The sequence below is a fragment of the Brachypodium distachyon genome, chromosome 3 (assembly GCF_000005505.3).
Source record: "Brachypodium distachyon strain Bd21 chromosome 3, Brachypodium_distachyon_v3.0, whole genome shotgun sequence".
NCBI lineage: Eukaryota > Viridiplantae > Streptophyta > Magnoliopsida > Poales > Poaceae > Brachypodium > Brachypodium distachyon.
Window position 1 is genome coordinate 4,126,583 of NC_016133.3, and position 12,175 is coordinate 4,138,757.

Consider the following 12,175-nt stretch of genomic DNA (forward strand, 5'->3'; position numbering starts at 1 on the left):
AAAAATTATATCTCATATCCTCTTGTGATGGAAAGGTGAGAGATTTTACTGATTAACCAGGGTAGCATTTACAATCATTGAGCACTTGGTGCTTGATACAATCTGGAACGACCACCATCTGAACATCCTAGCTGCCTGTGCTAGCTCGGGACCTGCCCTATATTGCTCTCTCCAAATTGATCGTGCTCTACGCAGACTTGCTGTCCTACAAATCAGAAGAGCTGCCTCGCTGCTCCTCCCCCTCATTGAGCAATCTCCACAGGCTTGTGCAGAACTGCAATTGTTCGCAATGCATTGCTCATCAGTGAACTGTGTTATCATATCTCCTTGAGGTAGGATCAGACATTAACGTACCTCTTTGTATGCTCTCAGATCGCTGGTGGACTTGGACACTTCAACGACGCAGTGTGCTGGCGTCACCTCGATCACCTGCGTCTCTCATCTTGTCAGATTGGCAAAATTAGATAGATGTTACTACAAAGTTAGCAGTTTTCAAAGGCGCTGCTGGTCGCGAGCTAGCATGCGGGTCCTGGTCCTACGAGTCAGTGATACATCCAGTGACATTTTATTTTCCAATACTGCAAACTTTGCAGAGCCGCTGGCGCGGTAATTCACCTCGGCGGAAAGAGTGAGATCTAGCATGCTTCTTGATAGTAATCTGATGTCCTGAAGTTTCACCTGTGTCAAAATTGAGAACCCAAGCTCAAAAACTTGACCTTGGGATATTTTTCTCAAGATCATTCAAGAATCTGAATTTCAGTTGTTGAGTAATTACCATGGAGTTGCTCATTCTCTTTGCAGACAAGCGCACATCCCGGGCTGCAACTGTGATCATCGCCAGTGTTTCCTGCACCGGATACGGCGAGCCAAACTTTGTTTTCTGAAGATGATGCATCATCAGCATAATCAGCAACTGAATTTATGGTTACAACCTAGAACCATGTGTTGATGCAGGTCTAGTACACATGAACAGATATATCAAATATACACATGAAACCAAGTTGATCAGAAGATCTGGTCAGTGTACCTGCTCGTGGAATAGTCCTGACAAGTCAAGATCGCTGCATGTTGCTATCAACCGGAATGCGTTGACGAACCGGTCAGGCTCCAGATTTGCTTCCTCGGCTTCCCTTACCTAGACACAAGGGAATTCCTAGCAACTATAGGCAGGAAAGGTCTGGTTCAGAGTGAACGAAATAACCCATTCTAGTTACCTCTGTGCTGTGACTGCTATCACTGTCTCTGCCGACCTCTTCAAGATCAACACAATCATAGTTTTCTTCACTCTGAATTCTCATCTCTGAAGGATTGTAGCCCTCTTGGAACCACTCATCATCGAAAATGTCGCTAATCTTTGCTCTCTGCACCATATTTGAAAGATGATATGTATTTGTCAAATTCTTCTAATAAAGCTACATGAACATTTATTTCATAGCATTACTGTTAAAGGAGATGGATCCAGTATCCTCAAGATAATCTTCTTCTGAGACAGTGTGATCCACTGCGGGAAAGCAAACTGTGCTCGGGATATCTATCACGAGAATAGTTGTCAGTAAGGAAATCTCCAATCAGCGAAGTTCAACAGAGTAAAAGGCGGTACAAGATGCAGAAGTTTATGTTTACCCTTCTGTACAAGTTTGTCAGGCTGCGGTCTTGAAATGGCAGGTAACCCGCAAGAAGTTCAAAAAGGATCACGCCGCAGGACCAGATGTCCGCAGCCGCCCCATCGTAGCTCTTGTGCTGAACCACCTATCAGATCATTCTGAATGCATAAATTGGCAACACAAATGACTGGAACTTTATGCAAATTTAGCTGGATAGGCCATGCCCATGCTCTTATTTTTGCTGTCGTATTATGATCTTTTAAGTACCTCAGGAGCCACATAACACGGTGAGCCGCAAGACGTGGATAGCAACTGCCCTGGCTGAATCAAAGGGAATCAGACACGGAGTTTTGGCGTCGATCACTATGAATCATCAACAAATCAAACTAAATGAGCTCCACAATCTTTGTGAGTTCTTACCCTCCTTAGCACACTGAGGCCAAAATCAGATACCTTCAGGTTGCCTTGACTGTCTAACAAAAGGTTTTCAGGCTGTTGACACTATCAGGAATTACAGTAACTCAGTAATGTGCTAACCATGCAGCAACAGTTGCATCCGTGATGAAATGGGTTATCTATATATCTATCTGGACATGTAAACTAGGGAATACAAAAAATGTCTTGACCTTTAGATCCCTGTGACAGACGCCTCTCCGGTGGCAGTAGTCCACAGCATCAATCAGCTGGTAGAAGTACTTCTTCGCTTCCCTCCCATCCATTCTCTTGAGGTAACTCTTAAAGAAAAACAATAATAATTCAAGAACAGTTATAAAATTCACCTTAACAATAATTGAAAGGACTGTTACTCGATGAAGATATCTGTTCTTACTAGCTTGTCAGAGAGCTTCCCTCCTGGAACATACTCCATGACAAGGCATATCTTTGTCTTGGTTGCGATCACCTGCGCATATATTATAAGAAAATAAAATGAGAAAAGTTTGATTCTGCTCAAATCGTGATGCTGTTTGGGCACATATATAATGGGAAAGCAAATGAATGGTGAATTTCAAAAATGATACCTCATGTATCTTGACTATGTTGGGGTGATTGAGGAGCCTCATGGCGCTGATTTCTCTCTTCACCTTCAGAAAAAACCATCAAGAATTAATCTGCTCCATGAAACATCATTCAAACAATAATCAGGAGAATGCGCTCTTTCAGCTCGATCGCCTTACCTGGCACATGAGGTTGTTGGTGAGCACCGTGCTCCTGTCGATGACCTTGACGGCAACGGTGCCGCCGGTGTCGGCATCGACGGCGAGCTTGACCTTGGCGAAGGCGCCCTCGCCGACGGTCCGGCCGACCCTGTACTTCCCGATGCTCTCCTCCAACACCATCTTCTTCCTCGACCTTCCAATGCTCCCCTCCTGATGAATATCGTAGGACATGGAAGAGAGGGGAAGCCGAGGTATCAAACTCCTTTTCGAAAAAAAAAATGGAAGAGAGGAGAGATGCAGCGGCGACTGCTAGCAGCAAAACATTAACTGAGCTGATTAATTATTTACGGTTACTACTCATTTGTGGTATATCCGAATTAAGGAATAAGGAGTGGGCAGTGGCTGTAGGATACGTACAAAAGCCGGTGGTTTCTTTGGTCCTTGGGTTGGGTAGGATGGATGCAATGCATGTATGGAGATCGTCTGGAAAGGTGGTTGGGGCCTGGGGGAAAGTAGCTAGCCGTGGGGAAAACGTGATCTCCGGGGCCGGGCGCATGCATGCAAGTGCAACTGCCGGTCGCCGTCTGCGCGCCCTCCCGTCGACGGCGCGCACCACGGCCACGTGCAAAAGGAGAGCCCGTGTTTGTATATTCGCCTCCTGTCTCCGGCGGGCACGGATGGCCGCCCCCGGCGACCTAAATAATAGGTCGTGGAAAGAAAAGCAGCTCATAAATCTTTTTTTTATGAGAAAACTTTGCACTGTCTATATCGAAACTCAATTTACTCTCATAAAAATGTGATCCATGGTGATCCACAGGTGGGTCATCACGGCGTTTTTTGGAGGTGAAAACCGCCACTGATACGATGTCATTAGTGACGGGTTTTAGAGGAGGCACCACGGATGGATCGTTTTTTTGATTTTGGGGTTTTTTTAAGGGCAGGGGCGGGGCCTGACTAATGCAGGTATTCAACTACATACCTATTATTTGTGCCAAATAACTAGACACATATATTCCCTCCGTCCGCATATACTAGGTGTATTAGTTTTAGCACACGTACCAAGAAGATGGAAACAAAAGCCTTACTAGCTTGCAAAATTCCTCCTCTAGCCCTATACACTAGCTTTTGTTATTTGGCTTGGCCTAGGCTTGCATGCAGTGGTCCGATAGGCTAGCACTATTTAATGCATGAAGCAGGTGTACAGGCTGATGGTGTTTTCGGTACGCGCTTGGCAAAAGGGTTACTACACGCCAGGTATAAACGGACAACAGCTTTTGAATAAGACGCCTCAAAAAAAAGGACGGAGGGAGTAGTTTATAGTATGTATGTAAAGGGAAAAAAGAAAAGAGAGGTCAGAATGAAGGTATTAAAGCAATTTATTCTCAAAAAAGAAAGCTCATGGATCATGACGCTATTCTAAGGTTTTATATGCACAAAATAGTTTTACCTTACATTTTTTAATACAAAATCTATAAATCCTAAGTCCGCTCCTGTAAGTGAGGTCATCAGTGGTGGGTTTCTAATATCGTCTATAGCCTGTTTTGTACTAGTGCATCTATTATCTTCTCATTTTTTTACTTTTATAATTTAGTTTCATAAGGGATGCCGGCATTTGATTATTTGATCACATAACGTCTCCGTGTCACAGTTGACGATTGCAGACGTCACGTGTGGCTTGTTTGAGGATGCCAGGGCCGCCGCCGCATTCTTGTTCCTGTTGCCGAAGAAGCGGCCACGGAAGTAGAGCGCGAGAGCGGCGAGGTTAGCCACCATCCTGATCCGTCCAGCGTACGCCACCAGACTTCCGACCTGATCTTATTTGTCATCTTCCTTACCCAGCAAAAACAATCCGAAAACAATTGTCAATCTACATCCACTAATAAGTTGTTTCGCACTACAGACTCTCGTTAACTTCGTACTAAGTATTCACCACCAGCAACAAAACATTTTAAATTTCACCACTAAACAATTTTGACGAAGCTGTGCAACCGTACCGACACCGAACGCCGTCAGCCTTAAATTATGTCTTTTTTTGTTGCAGAACTTGCAAACCAGTTCGGTCATCAGTAACAATGTTAATGACATTAATTTGCGGTGAAGGTCAGGCTAAGGCAGTGGCGTGTGAAAGAATATCATAGGGTATGCAACGACTCCATATGATGAGACACCGAAGTGGTTGAAAAATCGCTCGATATGTACATGTTGTGAATGCTGATAACTGATTATGAAGACTAAACTGATAATTGTTTTTTTAAAAATTTGACAGCGTATACCACTAACGAGTCTATTAGTTGCATCTGGTAGTAACTACACATTTGGCAATGTTTCTACATAAACTAGTTTGGATAGTTATAAGAAGAAAGTAGACTCATAAAATTTTGATTTAAAAACTCATTTATGGGTTTGGCTAGTTTGCCTCGTGATTAGAAAAAAAGTCAATTAGTAATTAATAGTACTCCAATGAGTAACTTCAGCAGAACAATTGCCGAGAAATATTCAAATATGGTTTATTTGCGAGGCCCCATCGCAGGTGTGACAAAGAAGAAAAAAGATCATTGGTAAAAGGACGGATCGTGACTTCACCGTATAGTTTTAAGAGTAATAAAATTATAAACTTTACACATCCAGAAAAACCGCATACAACCATGATTGGCATCAAGTAGAATTGCACTTAAACTAACTTAAATAGGCATCAAACATTCCAGAAATAGTCCAGCCAGTGATATACTAGAAGGATCTTTGAAATAATATCTTGAAATAAACTATGTTTCTTGTTTTCCAAATCATTCAAAGTCATATGAGAATCACTTCTTTGTGAATGGCAAAGTCTTTGGGGGCAGGAGTAGCTTAACGGAGTATGTAGTTGGGTGTTCACATACATATATGGACGGAGAGTGCTAACCGTAAATGCACAAGCATGGTCATGGCGCCCGCTCGTAGTGTAAACGGTCCAACACATGCATGCAGGCATTATTAACATACCTGCAAAATTGAAACTTTAAATTGTTTTAACTCGCGAACAATGTACCTAATTTAAAACCGGTCTTCACCAGCGACTTTGTTTCGACCAGGACTTCAAACCTAGAGGCCCCGTATTATTATGTTTTAACGAGGGGGTTTCCCCTAAAAGTTAGCAACCAAAAATGTTTGAAGTCGCCACCCGTTAGTATCCACATGGTAAATTCATACAAAATAGGGTGCTAATTTGTGAATTAAAGTTGTAGTCCAATAATATATGAAGTTATCACTGTGTTAGTAACAAGTTGTCACATGATAATTTCTTTCAAATTGTTATGGTAACTTGTGCATTATCGTCTCTGATTTTTTTTTCCGAAACACGCTAAAGTGGGATATAGATTTGAAGCACGTGACAATACACCGACGGTGAAAATAGATTGTGAATTGGACAGACGATTTAAGTTATAAATATTTTAAATTTTGAAATCTACTTTCAGTTGAAGTCATTATTATCCTTATTCTCTTGTGTCCACTTAGCAACTTTGTTATTTCTTCTCATGTGCACTAAGTAATTATACTTTTTTGCATGCAATGGATAGGAATCATGGGCTAGCTGCGGCACGTAGACATCAGTGTAGTGTGACGGAGTGGTTCGAATTGTATTGATGTGTCGAGCGCCACCACGCGATGGAGGCATCAAAGTTGGGCCTCCTTGGTGCTTCCGGTCTTTTGGGCTAGGCCGGTCCCATCGGGCCGAATTGAAGAGCCGATGCTTTGCGATTGCTTGCGCGCCCGAGGCCGAGATGCCGTCGCAGCTGCCTGCCATGCATGCCGGCCAGCCGGGCCGTTCCAAAACTTGGCATGAATGCAGAAGCGGCGGCATCTGAGAGGAGAGATCACGGTGCACGGCTGCGTGCGAAATGTAACTAACCTCGGAATATACTCCACATACGTGCGTACGTGTCTGCCGAGAAACGGGAAGGAGGGTGCACGAAGCTCACTCTCGGTCTCGGACACGGCATGCAGAGCCCATGAATTGGCCTTACCGCACGCGCGTATCTGGAACCACCGTATATACCTTGGGAACTGCAGATATTGGCGCCCGCGACCCTTCGATCTGCCACGTACGGGGAGGCCACCGTGATGAGACGGGACGAGAAAAGTGCGCCTGGAAGTTTGGCGGGCGGCGCAGCCAGGGCCAATCACATGACGGGACGTACTCTTCGGTTCTCTTGGACGACTGACGGCTGGGCCCCGCCTCACCATGCAGCCATGAGCCATGCATGCAGGTGCAGCCGACCTGACCCGATCTCATCCGCATCACGCCCATGCGCTGATGCGCGCGTAGGCCTAGCGCTCACGCTACACTCTGAAACACGCAGCTCGATGACACGTTATTTTACTCTTATCATCTACTCCGTATATGTCGATCGTATACCCTACGTACTACGTACGTTCATGTCTACGTACGTGTACAGAGCACTAAAAAAAAAAGACGCTGGATCGAGTCAATTCAAGCGAGTGCTTTTACGTGCCGACACGGTCACATGACGCGCTCGCGCGCGCCGCATCCCTATCGATCCCAGCATATATGACGGCAGCCGGTTCGTCATCTCCGCCCACGGCCCAAAAGACGGATCTACCCCCGCCGCACAACCTCTTTGCCTCCGCGGCACGTCAACGCGTCCACCATGTCCACGTCACCACACCTCCATCTTTTCTCCATCTCCCTCTCACGTCAACGCGACCAACAGATTAGTTTCGATTCTCCCCTTTGGATATTACGTGCATGCCTACTTGCCTAGCCAGGACGCGGAGAACGTTCTCGAACCCTGAGGGGCATCTCGGACATTTCCGGCTGCGTAATCAAGTTAGAAAGCTGTAAGCTGGACAGACAACGATCGAGGAGCTGTCAAAGGGTTAATGACCAGGACGAAAGGCGGTTAATTAGGAGCAGCCAGTTGGCCATGGACTGGGCCGAGCTAGGTCAAATTGCCCCGCGCGCCCGGCCGTAAAAGTTAATCTTTGTCGCTTCCGTCGTTGGGAAATCGGCGAGGGCGACGAGACGCATTCATTATTAGTTGCCGCTTTCGTGATATCTCTGTGCAGAATCTCCTCACCCACTGAAACCCGCGATTTGCCTGTCGGGAGCGCTCGCATGCACCTTGTGTTAGCACAAAGGTCAGCACTTCCAAGCTAATTGAAGTACACCAATTTGGGACGCACGAATTGAATTCCAGCATTTGGCTGAATATAGCTAGCAACCATATTGATCTTTCTTCTTTTTCTTGCCGGAGAAAAAACTAGCAAAGCATACCATGCAAGAATATTCATATTCATGTCAAGCATATCATGCCGTGCATGCGAGCTTGGTTATCTCATAAGCGACGGCACTTATAAACATGATGAGGCGAAGATAAGCACAGTCAATTAGTCCTAAACAGCTGATAGATTAGTGTCATTATGCCCTGATCGGCGATCGCACATCCAAAACCTCGGTCCAAAGTCCAACCCGTGACATATAATTTCCCGATCAGCATCGAAGCGGTAGTCGCGTCTTTGCCGCCACTCTCGTGCGCGGGGCCCACCAACCACATGGCCCAGAATCGACTCGTGGGCCCCCACCCACCTCCCACAAGATCCACGAGATCAACATTTCCCCCTTTCTTTTCCCAATTTTCGCTTGGCCCGCAGCCTTCCACGTACTCCTCCTCCCGCCACGTCACCCTCGCCGCCCCCGAGCTTCTCTTCTTCCCCGGCCGGCCTCGAGCTAGTACTATAAAGCAGCCGGCAGCCTCGGCTTGTGCTAACATTTTGCTCCCCCCCTTCGAGCTTGCCGCTTTTGTTTCTGCCTCGGCTTCGGCTTCGGCTTCTTGGATTGGCAATGGAGATGCAGGGGATCGGGAGGTACTGGGGCGTGGGCGGGAGGCGGTGCGGGTCGTGCGGCGGCTCGCCGGCGACGTCGCACTGCCGGACGTGCGGCGGCGGTGAATCCTCCTACCTCTGCGCGGGGTGCGACGCGGCGCACGCGCGGGCCGGGCACGAGCGCGTGTGGGTGTGCGAGGTGTGCGAGCTGGCCCCCGCCGCGGTCACCTGCCGCGCCGACGCCGCCGCGCTCTGCGCCTCCTGCGACGCCGACATCCACGACGCCAACCCGCTCGCCCGCCGCCACGAGCGCGTCCCCGTCCGCCCCATCGGCTCTTCCGAGTCCGAGATCGACGACGCTGGTGATATTGGTCACGTTTCTCACGGCTCGCGTCTGCTAGGCGGAGGAGGGAAGGCCGACGCCATTGTCGGCGGCGGCAAGGAGAACGCGATGATGAAGATGGACTTCCTGTTCGCGGACGTGATGGCGGAGATGGACCCGTTCTTCGGCCCCGAGTTCGCGCGGTTCCCGCACGCCGATAGCGTTGTCCCGAGCAACAACAACCACGGCGGATCCGGACCGGGCGCGGTGGAGCTGGACTTCGGTCGCGTGGCCGCCGCCCCGGTGTCCAAGCCGTCGTCGTACAGCTCTTACACGGCGGCGTCCCTCGGTGGCAGTGTAAGAATTAATTATCCCTTGCTTTGCTTCCTTAATGTTTTTGCTTGTTTGGATCGAGCATCATGCTGATGTTTGTTTGCTTTGGTTTGGATCGAACAGGGCTCATCGTCGGAGGTCGGGCTGGTGCCGGATGCCATCTGTGGCCGCGGCGGCGGCATCATCGAGCTCGACTTCTCGCTGTCCAAGGCCGCGTACCTGCCGTACGCCCCCACTCCTACCCACAGTGTAAGCAGTGTATGCCAGAGATTCAGAGATCACACATGTTAAATTCTTGAATTTTTGTGCTGCGTGCAAGTGATTTATCCGGTCTTGCATTCGATTAAGCAGGTCTCGTCTACCGTGGACGTGGCGGCGGTGCCGGAACGGGGCGCCGTCGACGGCGCGGCGAGTACTGCGGCGACAGGGGAGATGTCGAGGGAGGCGCGCCTGATGCGGTACCGCGAGAAGCGCAAGAACCGGCGGTTCGAGAAGACCATCCGGTACGCGTCCCGGAAGGCCTACGCCGAGTCGCGGCCCCGCGTCAAGGGCCGCTTCGCCAAGCGCACCGAAGACGCCGATGCCGATGCCGACGCCGACGCCGACGCCGACGCCGACGCCGCGGCCACGGACATGGCCACGGCGCGGGCGCCCAGCTGCGTGCTCGACTTCGGCAGCTACTACGGCGTCGTGCCCACCTTCTGACGCGCGCGCCGGCGTACGTGGGCAGATGGTTTTGCTTGCTTCGGGCTGGATGACCGACCGATCGATGGCTGGTTGGCATGCATGTTGGCTAGAACTAGAATAAGTTAGTACAGCTAGTTCTGGTTGACTAGTCCACTGCTACCTCTTTTTTCGGCTAAGCTTGATGAAAAATTAGGCTGGTTCTACTGTTGCTAGAACAGCTAGTTCTAGTTTTGGGGTCGACAAGATTTTTATTTCACGTCTTACCAACGGTTCCGATGATGCTTCATCTCGGCCTTGTCTGCTCCACGTTTATGGATATTACTCTTTGTTTAACCTACATGTTTGCTATTTATGACTTTGAGAAACTGTTATCTCATTCCTCGCTGTTATGCATGCTACGATGCCACGTTCCGGTGTTACAAAAAATAGACATATCCTGACAACTTAAAGTTCTATATGTGACGCATATATAGTTCTACGAGTCAAAATACTGAGATTGCGCGGTGTAGAATCTACAAGGAACGTGCAATAGAAAAAAAAATGGGACTGTTCACAAGGTTCTCGGTCCAAGCACAAGATGAAGAAAATGGGACTGCTCTTGATACCACAGGATATCCTGACCAAATCCACACCCGACGATGTCGTCAGACTGCTCACTTGTGTGTCAAGTCCGCTTCAGCCTCACACGATCAAGTCGAGTTACATAACCATTGTTTTGGATCAATACCATACTTAAACCTCGTGCTCGATTATGACTTATTCAACCCAATATTAACATCTACTCCCTCCGTTTCTAAATACCACGACAGAGTATTTAGGAACGGAGGGAGTAGAAGGTACGTGTATTGTGGGATCCATTTGACCTCCGATGCCATAAGTCATCAGTTCCGCAGCGAAAACACCAAATTCTTACCAGCAAAATATAATGGGAGGAACATGGCAGTGATCAGTAGCCATTGCCGACATATACCTGCCCCGAAGTGTGAGTATATGATAGGAAAATCCAAGCAAGCGACACAAGGTACAGGTTTAACTAGGCGAGCTGCCCTCCGGTCCAAATTCCTGGAGTTCGTACTAATTGTCAGTTGTCAAAACAAGCTGGCAATTTTGCAAGGTAGCATGCCGCTGCTCAGCTTTGCCTTCGCTTCAAGATTTGGCGGTGCGCACGTATCTCACCGAGTTTGATCTCCTTGTCGGAACCGAATCGATCGACACGACGACACGTAACCTCCTTGAGCTTGTTAATTAATTAACATGCATTCATCGTGGAAAAGGAGATTAATGTCGACGCATGCATGGCTAGCACGTGAAGTAAAGTGCAAATGTTTCTCTTGTGTGGATGGAGCATGAACCTTGCCCAAGGATGGATCTTTCTAAAACCAGACAAATGATACGTCATTATACATATAGCTCTCCCTGCATATTATGAAACAGAAAACATAATAGAGTGTTACGGAGTACAAACCTTGTTATACATACATGATTATGCTATACTCAAGCTGGGATGATGATGCACATGCCAAATTAATTTGCGGCGGTGATATGACTGTTTTTTCAGAGGGAAAGATTCTTGTTTTGCTTCTTTTTTTTTTCGAGAATCCGATGGTTGTTTTGCTTGGTTTATTATGGGATGAGTGGGCTCGATCTCTTAACATGGTGGCCTGGCCCAACAGATGGTACCTTACATATGGGCTTATGTGCTTCTCTTTTTCCTCCAAAAAAAAATGTGCTTCTCCTTTTCAGTTCCATCAGTACAGTTTATCGCTCAATTTCATATCAAGCGATCGGAACCACTCAAAAGGAAGAAAACAAACACCGGTGTCGTTCGCTAGTAGAGAATGCATAGCACAGAATTTTGACATAACGATCAGGTGTCCCTTCCGAGTATAGCAATGTGAGCACAGAGATATTCGAATAGAACGGCCAACATATCCAAGATTGATGTTCAATTTTCCTTTAAAGAGAGTGCAAAAGAACCTATAGGGAAAAAATCACATATAATTCAATTATACAGCGTTAACAACTGGGAAAAATACCTAATGATTTTAATTCTCTGAAATTCTTATGAATATCTTTGACTGAAAGAGGCTTTGAGAGGTTCTTTGAGAGCTTGACCCCAAATTATCCTAAATTCGTTCGATAATGGAAGATATTACAAATATCAAATATCTTTGACTCGAGAAATATCCGGTGATGTATGGATAAGCTACACATAAAGTTTTTTATTGCTGCCCTACCGACACCCCTTG

At 47.3% G+C, this 12,175-nt stretch overlaps 2 protein-coding genes across 5 annotated transcripts; one reads left to right on the forward strand and one right to left on the reverse strand.

Annotated features, from left to right (window-relative positions):
• Positions 1-25: 25 nt before the first annotated feature.
• On the reverse strand, positions 26-3,306 carry LOC100830633 (CBL-interacting serine/threonine-protein kinase 21). Of its 3 annotated transcripts, XM_014901354.2 has the most exons (15): positions 3,179-3,306; positions 2,780-2,971; positions 2,624-2,686; positions 2,434-2,505; positions 2,231-2,338; positions 2,025-2,105; positions 1,872-1,925; positions 1,624-1,749; positions 1,442-1,531; positions 1,215-1,361; positions 1,028-1,135; positions 776-880; positions 616-678; positions 355-429; positions 26-274 (listed from the first exon to the last, which is right to left on the reverse strand). In XM_014901354.2, the coding sequence occupies exons 2-15, from the start codon at positions 2,939-2,941 to the stop codon at positions 206-208; spliced, it is 1,323 nt and encodes a 440-aa protein (XP_014756840.1). In that variant the 5' UTR covers positions 2,942-2,971; positions 3,179-3,306; the 3' UTR covers positions 26-205. The 3 variants fall into 3 exon arrangements, with proteins under 3 accessions (XP_014756840.1, XP_014756839.1, XP_003571009.1); XM_014901353.2 differs by having other exon boundaries at positions 2,780-3,236; XM_003570961.4 differs by having other exon boundaries at positions 2,025-2,096; positions 2,780-3,235.
• Positions 3,307-8,505: 5,199 nt separating this feature from the next.
• LOC100829198 (zinc finger protein CONSTANS-LIKE 5) lies at positions 8,506-10,291 on the forward strand. 2 transcript variants are annotated; one of them, XM_024460390.1, is made up of 3 exons: positions 8,506-9,263; positions 9,363-9,497; positions 9,591-10,291. In XM_024460390.1, exons 1-3 carry the CDS (start codon positions 8,604-8,606, stop codon positions 9,942-9,944), a joined length of 1,149 nt encoding a protein of 382 aa, XP_024316158.1. In that variant the 5' UTR covers positions 8,506-8,603; the 3' UTR covers positions 9,945-10,291. The 2 variants fall into 2 exon arrangements, with proteins under 2 accessions (XP_024316158.1, XP_003570553.1); XM_003570505.4 differs by having other exon boundaries at positions 8,509-9,263; positions 9,363-9,488.
• The last annotated feature ends 1,884 nt before the right edge of the window (positions 10,292-12,175 follow it).